This window comes from Podarcis vaucheri (assembly GCF_965113315.1).
Source record: "Podarcis vaucheri genome assembly, chromosome: 3".
Lineage (NCBI taxonomy): Eukaryota > Metazoa > Chordata > Lepidosauria > Squamata > Lacertidae > Podarcis > Podarcis vaucheri.
Window position 1 is genome coordinate 28,374,435 of NC_138761.1, and position 17,541 is coordinate 28,391,975.

General features: G+C 45.4%; 1 protein-coding gene and 1 long non-coding RNA gene across 3 annotated transcripts in view; both read left to right on the forward strand.

Moving 5' to 3' along the window:
• Positions 1 to 14,523, forward strand: part of SMYD2 (SET and MYND domain containing 2) — a 35,109-nt gene extending 20,586 nt beyond the window's left edge. Inside the window, exons 5-12 of the mRNA XM_082217780.1 lie at positions 961 to 1,085; positions 2,113 to 2,180; positions 3,149 to 3,251; positions 5,430 to 5,540; positions 7,444 to 7,564; positions 9,453 to 9,627; positions 11,582 to 11,690; positions 14,084 to 14,523. Of these exons, the coding sequence (XP_082073906.1) occupies positions 961 to 1,085; positions 2,113 to 2,180; positions 3,149 to 3,251; positions 5,430 to 5,540; positions 7,444 to 7,564; positions 9,453 to 9,627; positions 11,582 to 11,690; positions 14,084 to 14,164 (893 nt within the window). The 3' untranslated portion in view covers positions 14,165 to 14,523. The remainder of the gene's footprint in view (positions 1 to 960; positions 1,086 to 2,112; positions 2,181 to 3,148; positions 3,252 to 5,429; positions 5,541 to 7,443; positions 7,565 to 9,452; positions 9,628 to 11,581; positions 11,691 to 14,083) is intronic.
• LOC309529784 overlaps positions 1 to 17,541 on the forward strand; it is a 760,251-nt gene that overhangs the window by 616,167 nt on the left and 126,543 nt on the right. The gene's annotated exons all lie outside the window — the stretch shown is intronic.

Consider the following 17,541-nt stretch of genomic DNA (forward strand, 5'->3'; position numbering starts at 1 on the left):
ACAACTTTTGTGCATTTGACAAGAATACCACTACATTATATTTATTGCATTTTTAGGAAGACCATTTTTTAAAAAAAACCCACCAACCTTCTGGCTTTAGCATATTAGGTTGTTTAATGTGTTGCTTTTTCAGGCAGCTTGATGCTGAATTGAGCAGAAGTGGGCTGCAAGATCGCATTTTTATGCTGTATGTGGGGGAGGGAGAAGAGTTTGGATTTGATATCCCGCTTTATCACTACCCGAAGGAGTCTCAAAGCGGCTAACATTCTCCTTTCCCTTCCTCCCCCACAACAAACACTCTGTGAGGTGAGTGGGGCTGAGAGACTTCAGAGAAGTGTGACTAGCCCAAGGTCACCCAGCAGCTGCATGTGGAGGAGCAGGGAATCGAACCCGGTTCACCAGATTACAAGTCCACCGCTCTTAACAACTACACCACACTGGATCTTCTCCCCCCCGGCCCCCCCTCCTGCCACACTCACTCTAGGATCTCTATCATTTACTGAAGTCTGGCATGGCATTTATCAATATTTTATTTTCGATTGATTGTTTTTTTAACCAGAGTAAAAACCCAGTTTTGATGTCCTGTGAGGAACTGTTCTTTCCACACAGGAAGACCTTTCATTAGGTGTCATTTAATTCAGTGGGTTCAGTGGCTTACTTGAGCATTCGTTAGTGGTGCATTGACAAATACACAAAAAGATTACACAGTGCGTTTCATAAGCCAATATTATTCCCAGCTAATATATGGGTAGAAATGTGCCAGCTGTTAGATGCTTCCTGGCATTGTTCCCTTCCACAAGGCCTACAAGGAGGAAAATGATACTCCCTGCAGTTCAAAGAAGAGTTCTTGTGACTGATTCTCTTTTCTTCGAGGGCGTCCTGTCTTGAAGCAGATTTCGCTGCACTTCACTGCAAGTAAATTGGTCTTTGTATTGAAAAGGGATTTCTTTTCCTTTGCAGATCTCGATAAGCTCGACAATGAAAAGAGAGAGTTGATTCAGAATGACATCTCGGCTCTCCATCACTTTTATTCAAAGCATATAGAATACCCTGACAATGCAGCTCTTGTGGTCCTTTTTGGTCAAGTAAGATGGATTTTAAAAAGGGGGTAGGGGGTTAGGCTGGATCCAAATGGCACCTTTGGGAGCATGTGATCTTGCACTGAACCAGAAGTACAGGAAGTAAGGTTGAAAAAGAAGCTTAGAATTGTGTGCAATTTTGTGTGATAAATCTCACATTTTGGGCCTTGCCAACCCCACAAAACTCTGTCAGATGGGGCAGGAGGAATGGACTTTGCTTCAAAATTGTTTAAGGGTGTTGCATGCACTAAATTGAATCATCCCCAAAAACCCTCTATTAGAAGCCTCCTAGTGGTTCTGGAAACCAAAGCCTTGGCAAATAATTTTATGCATGTTTGCATATTACATTTCTTCAGTATTTGTCCCAAAAATGTAAAGTGTGGAAGTAATCTATGCAGTTCTCATTTTCCCCCCTTTTGATATAGCCTAGTACTCAGTCCCATTTTCTTTAGCTTTTACCCTTTTAATTTATTGTTGACTTTCTTTAAAAAAGAAACAATAATATGTATCATAGAGTAGATATACAAAATGCAGACCAATACATAAACATACTGAGCACATATTGTAAACATAAACACTATATATTAGGAAATGATTTTTTTTACAAACATCGAGATAGTAATGTTTGATGTTAGTACATGACATGAATGCTGTTGTATACACATTTTAAAAGATGCTGCTGTCTAAATGATGTAATGGAAGGTACGGCTTGGAGCTGAATGTCATTTTGAGACTAAGAATAACACACTCAGCTGCCTTTTCGCCCCACCTGGTTCCAGGATGCTGACACACTTTGCTGCAGCTCAGCCCGGCTGCCGCATCCTTAATCTTCCACTATAAAACTAAATTGCAGGCAAACTCTGACCTCCCTTCTTGTAAAGCTAGTCGCTCAGCAGCAAGACTTGATTAAGAATAAGCAGCATTCTAATCAGATTAATCAGGATGGTGCAGACAAATATGGTCACTTAGGCATGCGATGCTCAACAAGCCAGCGGGTTTTTAATTTCTCTCCGTCTTTCGCTTTCTCTCTCAGGTGAACTGTAACGGCTTCACAATTGAAGATGAAGAACTTTCACACTTGGGATCAGCGATATTCCCTGAGTAAGTGTTTTAGATGCAGTATCTCCCCCAGGGAGGGAAACACACACACACCATTTCTAAGATCTATCAATTAGTTTCCAACAACAACAACAAAATCCCCCAGTGCTGTAAGATATTTGCAAAGCTGAGCAAGGCATTCCTTTCTTAACTCTTGGAGTCCTGCACACGGCTCCCTTCCTCTTTGTGTTCAACATCTGTGCCTGTCTTATGAACCAGGTCCTCACCGTATACCAGGTCTGAGTGGTCCAGGATCTCAAAGGGCCAATACTCGGGCCAATATGGTAGTTCCCTTGAAACTGTTGAGATTTTAAGGTGCTTCGCTGTGGCTATGCTGCAAGCAGCTGTTCCTAGGACTTCACTATTAGAGGTAAATTCTATAAGCTGATAAGACATTTTGTTGTCTTTGAGCTTCATGAACTCGCAACTTTGCCCTGATCATACAGTTGTAATAATAAACTTCATAAAGAGACTTTTGAGCTGCTTTGCACATAACGTGAAATCAAATACAGGCTTGCTGCAAACGCACAGGTTTCCAGAGAGGCGTTTGCGGCTGCTGAGCTACTGCTCTGTTCCTGCTGCTGTTGCACTGCTGTGAGCTAAGTCATGGTTTGCCTTAGTGAGCCATCCAAACCCAAGCTCATGGTTTGTTTCACTCCAAGCAAACCATGGGCTTTAACCAAGGTTTGTCTGGAGGAGACGAGCCTCCACAATGTTAAGCCAAACTGTGGCTTGCTTTCCATGAGTGTAATAGCAGGAGGACTATGGGGAGGACTGCAGGTGCAATCCATTCCCCAGGAGCCCTTGCACTTGCACATCTGCGCTGAGCCATGGTTTGGTTTGGTGTTATGCGCAAACCAGCCCATTCAACACAGGTAATTGTCACAAGTCCTGCTGTATACAGTGCTCTTCCTTGTGGTCTTTAATATTGCTGCTCATGGAACAAATGGATGCCCTTTTGTTTTTGTCAGTGTGGCGCTCATGAACCACAGTTGTTGCCCCAACGTGATTGTCACCTACAAAGGGACGGTGGCTGAAGTCAGAGCTGTGCAGGAGATAGAAGCTGGCGATGAGGTAACTGTGCAGTGAATGCCTGCTTTCAAGGGATGGGGAGGGACTGGTTTGTAAAACACAGGGCCTGCCGTGCACCTGCGGTGTGTCTTTCCACCTGTGTGGTAAACTCATCCTCCACACCCAGTTTGAGGATTCTCCCCTTCATTTCCAAATCCAGTTACGACGATGTGGTCTTTAAACTGTGGGAGCCAGCACCTCCCCGCTCGAAACGGTGACTTCTTTCTCTGACAGAAACCACACCTGACGTTTAAAGGAGGTCTTCTGTCCAAAATGGCAGCCCCCTAATGAGGTCTCCCTTACCTCTCCCCACAAGTATTAGACTTAACCCATGTTTCTTAAGCATGTTGTTTAACCATGTCGTCGTCCTCTGTCTGAGGAATGGGGATTGCATGTAAAATAGGACAGTGCGAAAGGTTAACACAGGCCTGCTGTTTTTCAGCAACAGAGTCACAGGTATTTTCCCCCCTTGGACTCAGGTTTGAAGAGGTCACTTAAATAGGCCAAGGGTAGCTTCAGATACTGCCTGCAACATGTCAGGCCGGTCTGTTTCATAACCTAACCTGCTCCATTAGTCCACCACACACCCTTCCCCACAGATCCATGCTCACCTGATGTTCCTACGAGGGGCCAGGACATCGTTTACTTTTGCTGCATTCCAGAAATCCCAGTTGTGGGATTATTCAGGAAAATATTTACATGTTCCATTTGAATGCCTTATACTTATTCATTTATGTAAAATAAAGACGATTAAACGGAATAACAGCAGTGCCAACGGAAAGAGTGTGTGTTAACAAGTTGGTAGAATATTCCTAATCAAGGGAGTATTGAACTCCTGGAAAAGGTTCTCTGCCATTCAATTAGCGCAGAAGCGCAACAGATTTGTCCTCTGTGGCGTGGCCTGTGCCTCCACCTTCTGGCTCAATGTGGATACTGCATGGGAAACCTGTCAAGATTTCCGTGTGTCTGCGTGTGTGTTTAGATTGGCTCCCATATTTTCTGCCTGGAGAAAAGCAATTGAGATGCACTCACTGTAGGATAAAAACAAGCAACTGCAAACTAAAATCAACTTGCCCTGGGCATGTTGAGAGAAGGTGAAGGACACACATGCACACAAACAAGAGCAGGCTCGATGGAAAACCATGTGTTGGCGCTGGAGCAGATATGTGTTTAGTTTTCCTTGTAGCCTTTTAATTGCATTATATTTTGGGTGAGAAATTTTAAGATCAGCATTTGAAACTTTCTGTCTTATTTTATAACCGGAAGAAAATTCTTTGAGTTTGCGTGTATTTGTGTATTTGGAGTTCTGTTTTCTGCGTCTGCTTTTGCTTCTTCTTCTGGGCAGATAAGATACTTTACTAGCCAAAGCTAACTGAGTGGCTGTTTACTTTTTTGCATCCACAAAGAGGCTTAGAATAAATGTGTCTCTGCCTATATGCCCTTCTGTGTTCAGACTTGCAGCAAAATTCAAAATCCAACAAAAACAAATCTCAAGATTCCGGCCATGATATAGAACCCTGAGGTCATCCAGTCCAACCCCCCTGCAGTGCAGGAATCTCAACTAAAGCATCCATGGCAGATGGCCAGCCAACCTCTGCTTAAAGTACACCACCTTCCAAAGGAGTCTATTCTCCATCTATTAACAAGAGTATTGGTGGTATCGAACAAAACTGATCTGCTGATGCACAAAATTTTGGTTGTGCAGTGGAACTTCCCCTTCCCTCCCCTCCTTTTGGGAGATGGTGGGTCTGGCTCCCCACAAGGTCTGAGGGACGGTGGACTGGCCCTATCCTGACCCCTGGCTTGGAACCTTCTCCAGGGAACATCAGGAACATCAGGTTCCCAACTGCAGGAAGGCCTCTGAGCTGGATGCAGTTAGGCTCCCTCTTCAGAGAGTTAGAAGTGGAGCAGGCATGGACAGGGATGTTGTGTGTGCACCTCCCCACTTTAAGCTGACACGTGTTCAGCCATTGAAACCTTCAGATTCTATCAGTAGTAAACAAACTGAACTTGGGCTGTATTTTCCTGGGACTTAGCCCTGAAACCTGGCGCATTGTGCAAATGCAGCAAGTTTCTGGCCACTCACTGCAACTACTATGTAGATCAGTGTATGTTTATGTATAACCTGTAGCATTTTAATACCTATCTGCTGTTATTATATTACCCGTCTGTCTTTTCCAGATTTTTACCAGTTACATTGACCTGCTATATCCCACAGAAGATAGGAATGATCGATTAAGAGATTCCTATTTCTTCACTTGCGATTGCAGAGAGTGCATTACTAAAAAAAAGGTGATTGTATTTAATAGAGTGCACACGCTTTATTTATTATTAAGATTTATAGCTCGACTTTATAGCAAAGGCAAAGCATTTTTTTTTTGTTTGGGTTCTTTACCTCATCGTCATTTATTACCATCTAATATCTATATTGTGCCTGTAATATGAGGCCTTAAAGCAGATCTGTGACATGGCGTACCTCCTGCTTCCAATTCCCATTGGTGCAGCTGTGTCTGGCTTATTCAAAGTCAGCCATTTAGACTGCGGGAGTAGTGGGCTCCACATTAGTTACTCCCGTTGGGCTCCAGCTCCAGCCATCTCTGACTACTGACCATGTTCCCTGGGGCTGGTGGGAAGAGGAACCCAAGAACCATCAAGTTGGTTACTCTTTGTCAGAGCTGGTTCAGCTGCACATCAGCGCAGAGACTCAGAGGTGAGCAGCAGAGTTGATTCTCTATTCAGGGAAACAGAGTACAGACAGAGAAACCTACGGTCAAGACTGGCCCCCAGTAAATCAGTTGTCTGAATTGACAATCTGGGCCTCCCATTTCTCCCTGAGTCTCCCCTCTGTCTGGCTGTTTTCCCAGCAGACTTAAACTCCCCCTGTGCTCTTTGCTCTGCTACATTCAAGGCCCTCCATGCCCTTGGAGACAAGGGAGGAGGAGGGATGAATATAGTAGGACTGCTGCAATCTATTGCAGCCTCACCTCCTCCCCAGCTGCCTGTCCTATGTCTGCAGTGCTTTCCGTCTCCTCTTCCTCTCTCACTGAAGCCTGTTGCTTGTTCTATGAGTATAGGGCAGTATACAAATTTAATGCATAAGCATCAACATCCAACCCTTCTGGTCTTCCCCCTTCATCCTCTGACCTGTTTTCAGTGTCCCACCGCCACCCCCCAGGCTTCGAGCCTTCCTCTTCTGAGGCTTCCCGAGGGAGTTCTCCATCTGAAGCCTCCCACCACTCCTCATCGTCCAGCCAGTCGCTGACACCCTTGCAGTAGGGCTGTGGCTGAGCGCAGCCTTACCCCCTGTTCCCCCCATATAGCTTTCCCACAGTCTCTCCCTCTCTCCAGAGAGCAGTTGCAGAATTTGGGATGATCAAGACATTAACCTGAGAAATTTGGGGGAGGGTGTGTGTATTAAGGGAACATGTCCCAGAAAGCAACTTGCTGGGGGAGGGGGAATAGCCACCATGTTAGCTCCCCAGAAGGTGGGTCACCGGGAGGGATGTTGCCGCTGTGCAAATGCACCAACGGAGCCAATCTGGTGTTCCTGCTGGTGCATTCGCACTGCACCAACCTCTTCCCCCACCTTGGCCTCCCCATACAAGCAGCAGCAGCCCACCCGCCAGGAATTCAGCACAGTGGCTCTGCCCACTTCTGACAGGCAGCATTTCAGTCTTGTGCCATCCAGGGTCCAAAGCAGCCCCTTTAGTATGTGGCATCTTCAGGCAGTGCTTAAAAAGGCTCCTGCTTAAAGCCCTAGAATGTCGTTGGGTAGAGAATACTGACTCCGTATAATGGAGCTTCCTATCCACCTAACAGCGTGTGGAAGACATGGGTAGGCAACAGGGTGGACTGAAACTCTCATCATCCTTGACCAATTTGGCCATGCTGGCTGATGAGAGTTAGAGTCCACCAACACCAGAGAGCCATCCATTGGCTACCCCAGGAGATAATCAGTCAGGGACCCATGCAGATGCTACAGCTCTACCCTCGTGTCCTCTGTGAGAAACCCTGGTTAAATTTTATCATGGTTTTAAGTTCTCTTCTTTTAACAGATCCCTATAATCTCTCTCTCTTTCTCTCTCTCTCTCTCGCTGTGTGTGTTTTGCACAGCTATTGTTGGTTTCTGTGTGGATCTGCTTTTTGTCTCGGAGCTGGGGGAGGCCTTGTAACTCTCTTGCAACTCTTCCCTCAGGACAAAGATAAACTGGAAATCCGCAAGCTGAACGAGCCTCCATCAGCAGAAGCCGTGCGAGATATGATCAAATATGCCAGAAATGTGATTGAGGAATTCAGGAGGGCCAAACACTACAAATATATCCTTTGGTGTTCTCTTTCTCACTCGCTCTCTTTCTTATCTGTGCTCTCTGTTTAAGCTGAACTTTAGATTCAATTGAGCAGCCTCATTTTGTTGAGGCATGTCCAAAAATGCAATTCCCCAGCGTCAGGCTGCTGTATTCCTCTCTCATCTCCCCCCACCCCACCCCTTGCTTCGTTTCTCAAGCCCAGAGTTTCTTTTCCAGCAAGTAGGTTTGGTTTCCCTTAGAGCTGAGCTTGGCTGCAGTAAAGCAAGGTAAAAAGTGATTTGCAACTGCTCTAGAGTGTAATTTTTTTGACCAACAATGCAAGAAAGCTCTTTAGTCTAACACAGTAGGTGTGTGCGAGACCCTCCACTGATTTAACATGTATTTGGTGTTATTTTACATAATTTTGGGGTGATTCCAGGTGGGTAATGCAATCCTAGCCCAGCCCAAGGATGGTCAAAGCAACAGAGTCACCACCACAAATGGAGCCCCATTGCTTCCTTGCTAGTCAGGGTCGACAGTGTAGAGGGGTTTCCTCTCTAGTAGCTGAACTGGTACAGGATCCAACAAATTTCAGGGTCCTATCCTGGCAGTGGGACGCGGGTAGCGCTGTGGGTTAAACCACAGAGCCTAGGACTTGCCGATCAGAAGGTCAGCGGTTCGAATCCCCGCGATGGAGTGAGCTCCCATTGCTTGGTCCTTTCTCCTGCCAACCTAGCAGTTCGAAAGCACCTCAAAGTGCAAGTCAATAAATAGGTACCGCTCCAGTGGGAAGGTAAACGGTGTTTCCGTGTGCTGCTCTGGTTCATCAGAAGCGGCTTAGTCATGCTGGCCACGTGACCCGGAAGCTGTACGCCAGCTCCCTCGGCCAATAAAGCGAGATGAGCACCGCAACCCCAGAGTCGGTCACGACTGGACCTAATGGTCAGGGGTCCCTTTACCTTTATCCTGGCAGTAGCTTTGTGCTGGAGGTCAGGCCTCCAGTGCAGTGGAGCCCCCTCATTGGAAATCTGTGGGCCTGGGCTTGGAAATGGGTCCATTTTTCATTCTCACTCCCAAGCTCCATATCTGATGCTTCAGAGGGGCATGCAATCCAGTGCAGAGCACGCTGAATACTGCCACCCAACAGTGCCTCTGTCTCGATGGGCTTACATTTCCTCTTGTTTGCCTGCATTGGCTTATCACTGATCCCAGACAGGGGTTCGAAACCTTCCTGGGAGCTGATGAAAATGCTAGAGAGAGACTAAGACTGATAATATTTTTTCCCAATTCCATTGACAGTCTTAGACAGCAGTTTCATGTACATTTTACAACATCATGTGGGAGAAGATGGAATTATGTGCACCTTCAAATGCCTGGGTATAAGAGTCCTGACCGTTGAGCTATCTGAGCTCAGGACCTCCTCCCAAGATAGCTAACAACAATGTTCAGATGCAGTTTGCCTCTGAATGCCATCTGCTAGGAACAAATACTTGAAGGGCTGTCATGGCAAAGATGGGGCAGGCTTATCTTCTGATGCTCCTAGAGAGCCGTGGAAATGGCAAGGAAACAGGTTTTTTAAGCTAAACCTCAGGAGAAAAGTCTATGCAACAGAGGAACAAACTGCCTCCAGATACACTGGGTTTTCTCTGTCTAATCAGAGGCCCAGGAATGTCTTTCTTGCATCCTGCATTGCACTTCTGGAGTGGAGCAGGGACTTGGACCACATGAGCTCTGAAGTCCCTTCCAACTTGTGTGTTTCTACAACGGAGCAGGGCTATACGTTTCTGTATGGAACGCTTGTGATTTTGCTTAAGAAGACTTGGCTTTTAAGGAACAGGTGTTCAGCTGTGTAGCCCTGGAGTCATAACCGGGCAGTCGTTCCCCGCTTACTTTCTGTGCTCCTTAACTTTTGGCTTACCCCCAAGTGAACTGCTCGAGGTTTGCGAGCTTAGCTTGGACAAGATGGGCGCTGTGTTTGTCGAGAGCAATGTTTACATGCTGCACATGATGTACCAGGCTATGGGAGTCTGTCTGTACATGCAAGACTGGGAGGGTGCTTTGCGCTACGGGCAGAAGATTATCAAACCATACAGGTAGCGTTCCTGAATTTTTCTGTGTAATTTGTATGAAGTGTCTCTAAAGAAACACACCCACCCAAACACACCTTCACCTTCCAATTCAATGAACTGATCTCATTAATGACTGTTTCTGTGTGAGCCAAGCCTAGCAGGTAGAAGCAAAACAAGATAATTATGTGCTTGTTATCCCAAGAAACCAACTCCTGAATTATTTACATATTTCGGAAGCGGGGGCTGTCAGCTGATTGAAGAATACTTAGTTGGTTGTGTGAGGTTTAATGTTATTTAAATCTCCATATGAATGAAATGGTAGCTTTGAGGGGGGAAGGGAAGCATTTTGTTGTAACTGAATGGGAGAAGGAACATACAAGTATGTGTTGCAACGGGCATAATCTTGGAGATATTCCTTCCTGTGTGATGGGAAGTGGGAAATCCCCTTAGAATTTTTCTAAAACAGTCCTTGCCAGGTGCAATTTTTATATGAAACATGGTTAGCACTTTTTAAAAGTAGGTTGTCTGGTGATTCAGGAGAATCACCCTAGTTGATAAAATGTCCCCCCCCCCAACAAGGTTAGATTTGATCTACCAAGAGAAATCACTCAGTGGAGGAGGGGTTAAATCTGCATGACAATTTTTATTTAAATACATATCTTTGAACATATTTTATCCAAAATATATGCATATTGGTACTTGATTTCTGCTGGAAAAGGAGAAAAATTGGAGAAGTGCAAAAACTGTACGTTCGTCTAGGAATTGTAAGTGGCTTAGAAACTACAATGAATCCAGAATAGGGTTGCTAGATTAGTGACTTGGAGCAGCTGCCGGGACCATATAACACCAGTCCTAAAAGATCAACACTGGCTCCCAGTTCGTTTCTGAGCACAAATCCAACTGTTGGTGTTGGCCTTCAAAGTCCTAAATGGCTAAACCAAGAAAACTTTAATAAAAAATATTTTTTTAAAAAAAAACCTAAATGGCTTTGTCTCTGTATACCTGAAGCAGCATCTCCACCCTCATCATTCAGCCTGGACACTGAGATCCAGCTCCGAGGGCCTTCTGGCAGTTCCCTCCTTGCGAGAAGTGAAGTTACAGGGAAACAACCAGAGGGCCTTCTCGGTAGTGGCACCCGCCCACCCATCAGATATCAAGGAAATCAATAATTATGACTTTTTGTAGACATTTGAAGGCAGCCCTGTATCGGGAAGCTGTTAATGTTTGAGGTTCTGTTGTGTTCTTTTATATACTGTTGGAAGCATTGCCCTGCAGCCCATGCAGAGAGGAGCACTACCAGCAGCATGTTAAGCCCAGAGACTGTGGTATGGCACACCCTACTGTTGTGTGTGAGCCAGTCACAAGGCTGCTCAACGAATTATCTCGGGGCATAATTTTCTCTCCAGCTGTGGAGTGTAAACGAACATCTCCCTTTGAATCAGATGCCAGTATGAAGTCATAGATCAGCTGGTGGGGAGCGGTGACTGGGAAAACACAATGGCACATTCTTCCCCCAGAGCCTGAATCAGATTTATCACCCCGGTGATTTGCCTAAGTTTTTTGTTTTTTTTGGTGGGGGGACTTGGAGACTGATCTTCTAAGCTGGTTTAGGCTGGCTGCGCAACCAGCGGCATGCTGACATTGCAACTGCGAGATTGCTCTCGGGTTGCCCCTCTGCTCACCTGATCTCTGGTCTAAGTGTGTAGTTTGCCCTGAAAAAGTATGAGCCTCATTTGACCAAAGTCCATTTCATAAGACGATCACAAATTGACCGTGTGTGTATATGTTGGCAACAGCCGGAATGCGTTGGCAAAAAGAAAGAAAAGTGGAGCGCACCAATAATTCCTTCCATTGAAGAGTAAAAGGAAGGGCAAGGTGTGTGTCTTGGCCTGCCGAGCTGTTGCAAACAAATTTTGTAGAACTGAGGTTTCAAGTTCTGGTGAAAGCAGATGTTGTTCCTGTTTTTCTTTTTTTGCAGTAAACATTATCCTTTATATTCCCTCAATGTGGCCTCCATGTGGCTGAAACTGGGGAGACTTTACATGGGCCTGGAAAACAGACCTGCTGGCGTTAAGGCTCTCAAGAAGGTATCCTCACCCACACACACACACCCAGCCCCTTAGATGCTCTTATGACATGCATATAAACGTTTCGCTTGGGTAGAAATTCTGAACTGCCTTTGCATAGCTATAGTACTTAATTTTCCAGCCACCTTCTTCAGCTTCCTGAATTGGCAAAATGAAAGTCCTCCTCCCATTCCAAAATGATTATTTTAGAACTCAAATTTATGGATCGTACTTTTGCTCCTACCTTTGATGCCCCGAATCTCCTTCAATTAAGGTGGCAGCAACCAGCAGTTCAATTTAATTGGTACACACGGTTTTCCCAACAGGATCCGTCACTGAAAAGTCACTCTCAGTTTCTGTGGTTTTGTGTACAATCAAGAGCTGTTCAGAAACTGAATGTTCTTGGCTCTGATGGAAGCTGGCATATGGCACAAAGCAGATTGCATTTCAGTAGCTATCTTGAATGTTAGTGCATATGGTAGTCAAAATATTTTTTCCCCTGTAGCTGGAAAACCGTGTTAGGTGGGGTGGGGGTGCAGGCAGTGTATTGATCGGTTGTGGAGGGCTTTGGTTTGGCCTCCCCTTCCTCACCTTCACCTTGCAAGGACTTTGCTGTGGAGCCCTCTCTATACTGACAGACATGTGAGCATTAGCTGGTAGGGCATCCCTAAGGCAGTGGTTTTCAAACTTCTTGAATTCACGGCTCCCTTGACCAGCTACATTCTTTCTGTGGCACCCCTGTGGGGCTCAGGAGCCCAGTTCTGTCACCCCTTTCCTGCAGAGCTGGCAGCCTCTCACCCTTTTTGAACACCCTTGTGGAGTGTTCCCTCAGCCTCCTCTCATCTCCCCTCTCCTTGGGAGTCCTCTGGACAGCTGTTGCCACCACCCTTGGCTGCCCCTCCCTGCCCCATAGAGAGGTGCCTCCTCACACTGCCCCACAGGGGCCTGGGACTTCTCTGTCCATTCCCAAAAGCAAGGGCTGGTTGGCTGGGCTTCCTTGCCCGCTTGCTTGCTTGCTTGCTTTCTCTGAGGCTGCCTCGGCTTCTGGCAACCAGTACCCCCTGGCCAACCCCAGAGGCACCATTCGCCTGGGGAGCTTGTAGCCAGGGATGCCGCAACAAACAGCTGTGCAAGCCTTTGGGAGGCAGAGACACAAGAGGGCATCAGAGGAGGGAGGGAAGGAAAGAGGGACAGAGACCAGTGTTGCCCACAACACCCCTGACCATCATTCAAGGCAGCCCAGGGTGCCTTGAAACTGGTTGAAAACCACAGCCCTAAAGCAAAGATGGAAAAAACAGCTGGATTTTCTACATCGACCTAGAAATGGTGTTATTGAGCTTCGCCAGTGACTCCTAGGCTTGCTGTGTACAGCTTCCTTAATTTTTTAGTTACCTTAATTCAGTAAGGTAGGGATGGCTAAAGCATGCTTCTTCTGCACAGGTGTGCACCATCAAAAGGAGGATTCAGGTGGACCTTTTTAAAATAGCATGTAAAGTATTAATTTACAGTGCAATCCTGTACATATCTATGTAGAAGTAAATCCCATTAAGTTCATTAGAACTACTCTAGGTAAGTGGGTACAGGCAACGACCCATTTGCACGGGGGTTCTGTTCTTGATCCCCATGCACATTGACGGAGCACGCATAAGCCTGCTCCATTCCGTTTTGCCTCACTCCACCCCCTTTTCCAGCCACTTCCGGGTTGCCGTGATGCATGCAGTCGCAGTTGCATGTCAGTTGGTCGTTGCCTGTATAGGGTTGCAGCCTTGGCTACAAATTTTATTTTGCAGATGAAGACCAAAGTAGTGCAACACAGGCTTGAAATGCAGATCCCAAGAAGTTGCCTCAGTGCCAGTGGTTCCAGGCAACTTGGCAACTAAGCTTCAACTTTTATCTGCAGCATCTGAATGCTGTGGCTGTTGCGTCATAAACTTGGGGGGAAATTGGTTACAGGAGGACTAGCAAGGGGCGACGTTGGAGCTGTTCTAGTCAGAGTAGCAGATACATGGAGGGTTGTGGTCATCCCGGTTAATGGCTAAAGCATCAACCTCTCCCATTGACCATCCAGACTCCATCTTGCTTTCAAGTACAAGCAGGCCCAATTTCTGCTCGAAGCAGCTCTGTCTGAGAGTCATCTTCTGGTTAAGTTTAGAACAGAAAGGCAGATACAATGTCGTTTAACTTTTTGCTTGTCTGTGCCTTTCAAAAGAGTTTGGAGATCTCTTAGGATCAAAAGGTGCTGTGTATATAATAAGGTTTGATTCTTTACAATCAAATGGGCTGTTTTCAGTTGGGTACATTTAAGGGGACAAAAACCAGTCAGAGGTTTCTGACTCTTTGGAATCCCTGACGAGAACATTTCATAAACCAAGGCTGTCTGAATCAATTGTATTTTTTCTCTCCCTCTTTCGCAGGCAATTGCCATCATGGAGATAGCACATGGGAAAGATCATCCATACGTTATAGAGATCAAAAAGGAATTAGAGGCCCACTGAGTCTTTGAATCTATGCAATCCTTCAACCTTTCTTTAAAAGCCTTGCTATGGAAACTTCAGGAGTGCTTTGAAAATTGACATGGGATGAAAGCTTTTCTGTAAAATAATTGGAATGACAAACATGTGGTGCACCCGGGCCTTACCTCTTGCATTCTCTGAGGTTGATGTGAAATATCTTGAGCCTTGATGAATTAATTTTGAATGCTTTTCCCCCACTAAGGAAATGCCACGGTTTCATACAGCTAATGCCTTTGATTGATCATGTGCAGAGATGACCAATTCTTTTCTCTACAGATTTTAATGTACTATGTATCTTAGCCATGCAAAGCAATTAATTAAAATGGGACAGCCTTGCTTGAGCCGGCTTGATTGCTTTCCTTCTTATTGTGACATGAACTTTGTCTTTCAAAAAATGCATTGCAGGCACATTCATTGTAGCTGCAACATTTGTCGTAGCTGCAATATTTGCACTCCAAAATTTTGCTACAAACTTAGCTCTTGCATATATTGACTCGTTATTCATTTCTAACACTGTGTGTCCACGCTTAGGATAACAATGTCAACATGGATAATGGAAACATACTGTTCCCTGCAAATTGTGTATGGATGTATTAGCACAAGTTTCTGGGGTCTTACGTATCTTCAGGAATAAGGAGAGATGTAGGGTTGACTTTACTATTGTTCTTTGGTAAGAACTGGATGCCGTATCACCCAAGAAACTGGTTCCAGTCAATTAGCTTTGCAGCCCAATCTTACAGAATCTTAGCAGCTCCAAAACAATAGGAGAGGAAGATTCCAAAAGGCAGGACTAGAACCAAAGAGTGGAAAATACAGGGAAGCCAATTTGAGCTAAACATTAGGAGAAACTTCTTAAGAACGTAAGAGTCCTGTTCCATCAGGTCAGTGGTCCATCTAGTCTAGCACACTTTTCTCACAGTGGTCAGCCAGATGCCTTTGCAAAGTATGCAAGTAAAACCTGACCTCAACAGCATTCTCCCCAGCTGCAGTTTCCAGCAACTGGTAGTTAGAAGCAGAGAGAAAAGAGAGCAGCTCAGCAGTAGAGCAGATTATTATTATTATTATATTTTATTTTGCTGGAGATATTTAGGCAGAGGCTGAGAAAGCAGTCTGTCATGGATGCTGTCATTTCATCCTCCATTGTTGATCCTGCACTGAGTAGGAGCTTGGATGAAATAAAAGGTCCCTTCCACCTCTGTGATTCTCCATGTGTGTAGAAATTTTCTTTTTCCAGTGTTGCATATTAATCTCTTCTAGTTTCATAGAAGTTCCCTCCATTTAAAACCTGAAACCTTCTGTACTTGGCGATGTTTTCAGAGCAGTTATCTTAAGTGGAACTTACCTGAAAGGATGTGCTTCTATGGAATCTGGATAAACTATAAATGAATGAATGAATGCCAGCAGCATAAATTCTCAGTGAAATCCTGTGCACGTCTACCTCAAAGTAAGTCCCACTCCTTTCAGTGGGGCATATGCCCAGGTGCATGTGCTCAGGATTTCAGCTTTGCTGTTTATGTCTGTTGTGTAGTGGCTATGGATAGGCATGAGGCTCTGTATTTCCCCCTCCTCCCTTAAGAAGGCATTCCTCTTCTGCAGAAAGCAAGCATTATGATGGCGTGCATCAAGATACACCTTAAGGTGCACATGTTTGCCCAGGGCCCTCCACTGAGCAGCTGAAGCTCCACATACAGGATGTGTGTGGAACGGGTCCGTGTGGAAGTTAAATGTTTAGATCTGCCCTATTTGTGCTCCTGAGTAGCAGTATTTAGTGCACAGAGGCAGCACCGACCAACTGCATGCCGTGGACAGAAGTACTGCCCAGGCTTTCCCTCCTCTCTGAAGGTACTGCCATAAACTCTCACACTTCCAAAATATAAGGACGAACAGTTGGAAGCTAACACTTCACAAGTCCATAGAAGGCCCTGAAGCACATGTTTTACAGGAAATGAAATTAGTCAATGAAACATAATTTCCAAGCAGATGGGCCATGTCTTGATACTTTCCGATAGCAGAGTTTTAATCAAATGCTTGCTATGGCTGGGATGCAGCAGTTGATGAAAATCTTTCTGTGAATCGGATTGCTGCTAGCGGATGGGACAGTGTTACCAAACTCCAAACCAAGGGTGCGAACAGTGCAATTCTAAAATGGAAGGCAATTGGAACTAACTCGAGTAATGGCTGTACCTTAGGCACACATGCAAAGGAAAAGCAATAGGATCATCTATTTACTTGCTACCCTTTGCTATCTCATCACATCAAGATGTCTGCTAGATAAGAGATAACTGCTAGATAATTGCTATCAGGGATCAATATACACACTGCTGGATGGCACAGTTAGAGGAGGGTGTCTTTTTATTTTGGACTCTGTTTACAGCCTTGTGATGCTCCTGGGATACTTTGAGACTAGTCACTACTACCATTGTGTGTGAACTGGGAAATAGCATGTGAGCTAAGGACTGTGTGCAGGTCACACAAAATGAAGTTGCAAAGGCACTTTACGTCTTTTAATATTGTAGTAGATAAGCTTAGCAGCCATGGGCTCTTCCCCTACCCATCCTCTGAACATACATCCTACAAACATACAAGCATCACTTACCTCCCAGCATGCAAATTTATTGTGCAAAATTCACTGCACTCATTTATCATCCTGCAAGCACTGTGGCATTGCGATGTAACCTGGGTAATATTGCCTAATCCAGGGGTCAGCAAACTTTTTCAGCAGGGGGCTGGTCCACTGTCCCTCAGACCTTGTGGGGGCCGGACTATATCTTGAAAAAAATAAATAATGAATGAATTCCTATGCCCCACAAATAACCCAGATATGCATTTTAAATAAAAGGACACATTCTACTCATGTAAAAACTGTTGGGATACTGCCAGGGAGACAAAGTCCATCATGGCCCCCAAGGCGGCTGCCGGACGATCCATCGATCTCCCGTACAGTATCAGCAATTAGCGACACGAGTTTCCAGAAATAGCTTGCCACATTCCAGAGCTCATGCACACTCTATCAGCAGATAATTCACAGCAGAAGTTGCACGCAGGAGAGCATTATTTACAAGTTTTATTCAGCGTTGATCAGAACAAAGAAAAACATGACTGCCTGCTTCAGTGTCTCCAGACACAGAGAGAGAACGAAAGCAATAGGAAACATAAACATCCTGTGAACAGGAAATGTGCAGACTCTGTGACTCACAAAGCCTGCTCCCTTTTAAGGTGGAACGGAAATATCCTAACAAAAACATGCTGATTCCCAGACCGTCCGCGGGCCGAATTGAGAAGGTGATTGGGCCCGATCCGGCCCCCAGGCCTTAGTTTGCCTACCCATGGCCTATTCCATCAAGAATGTTGGGAGATAC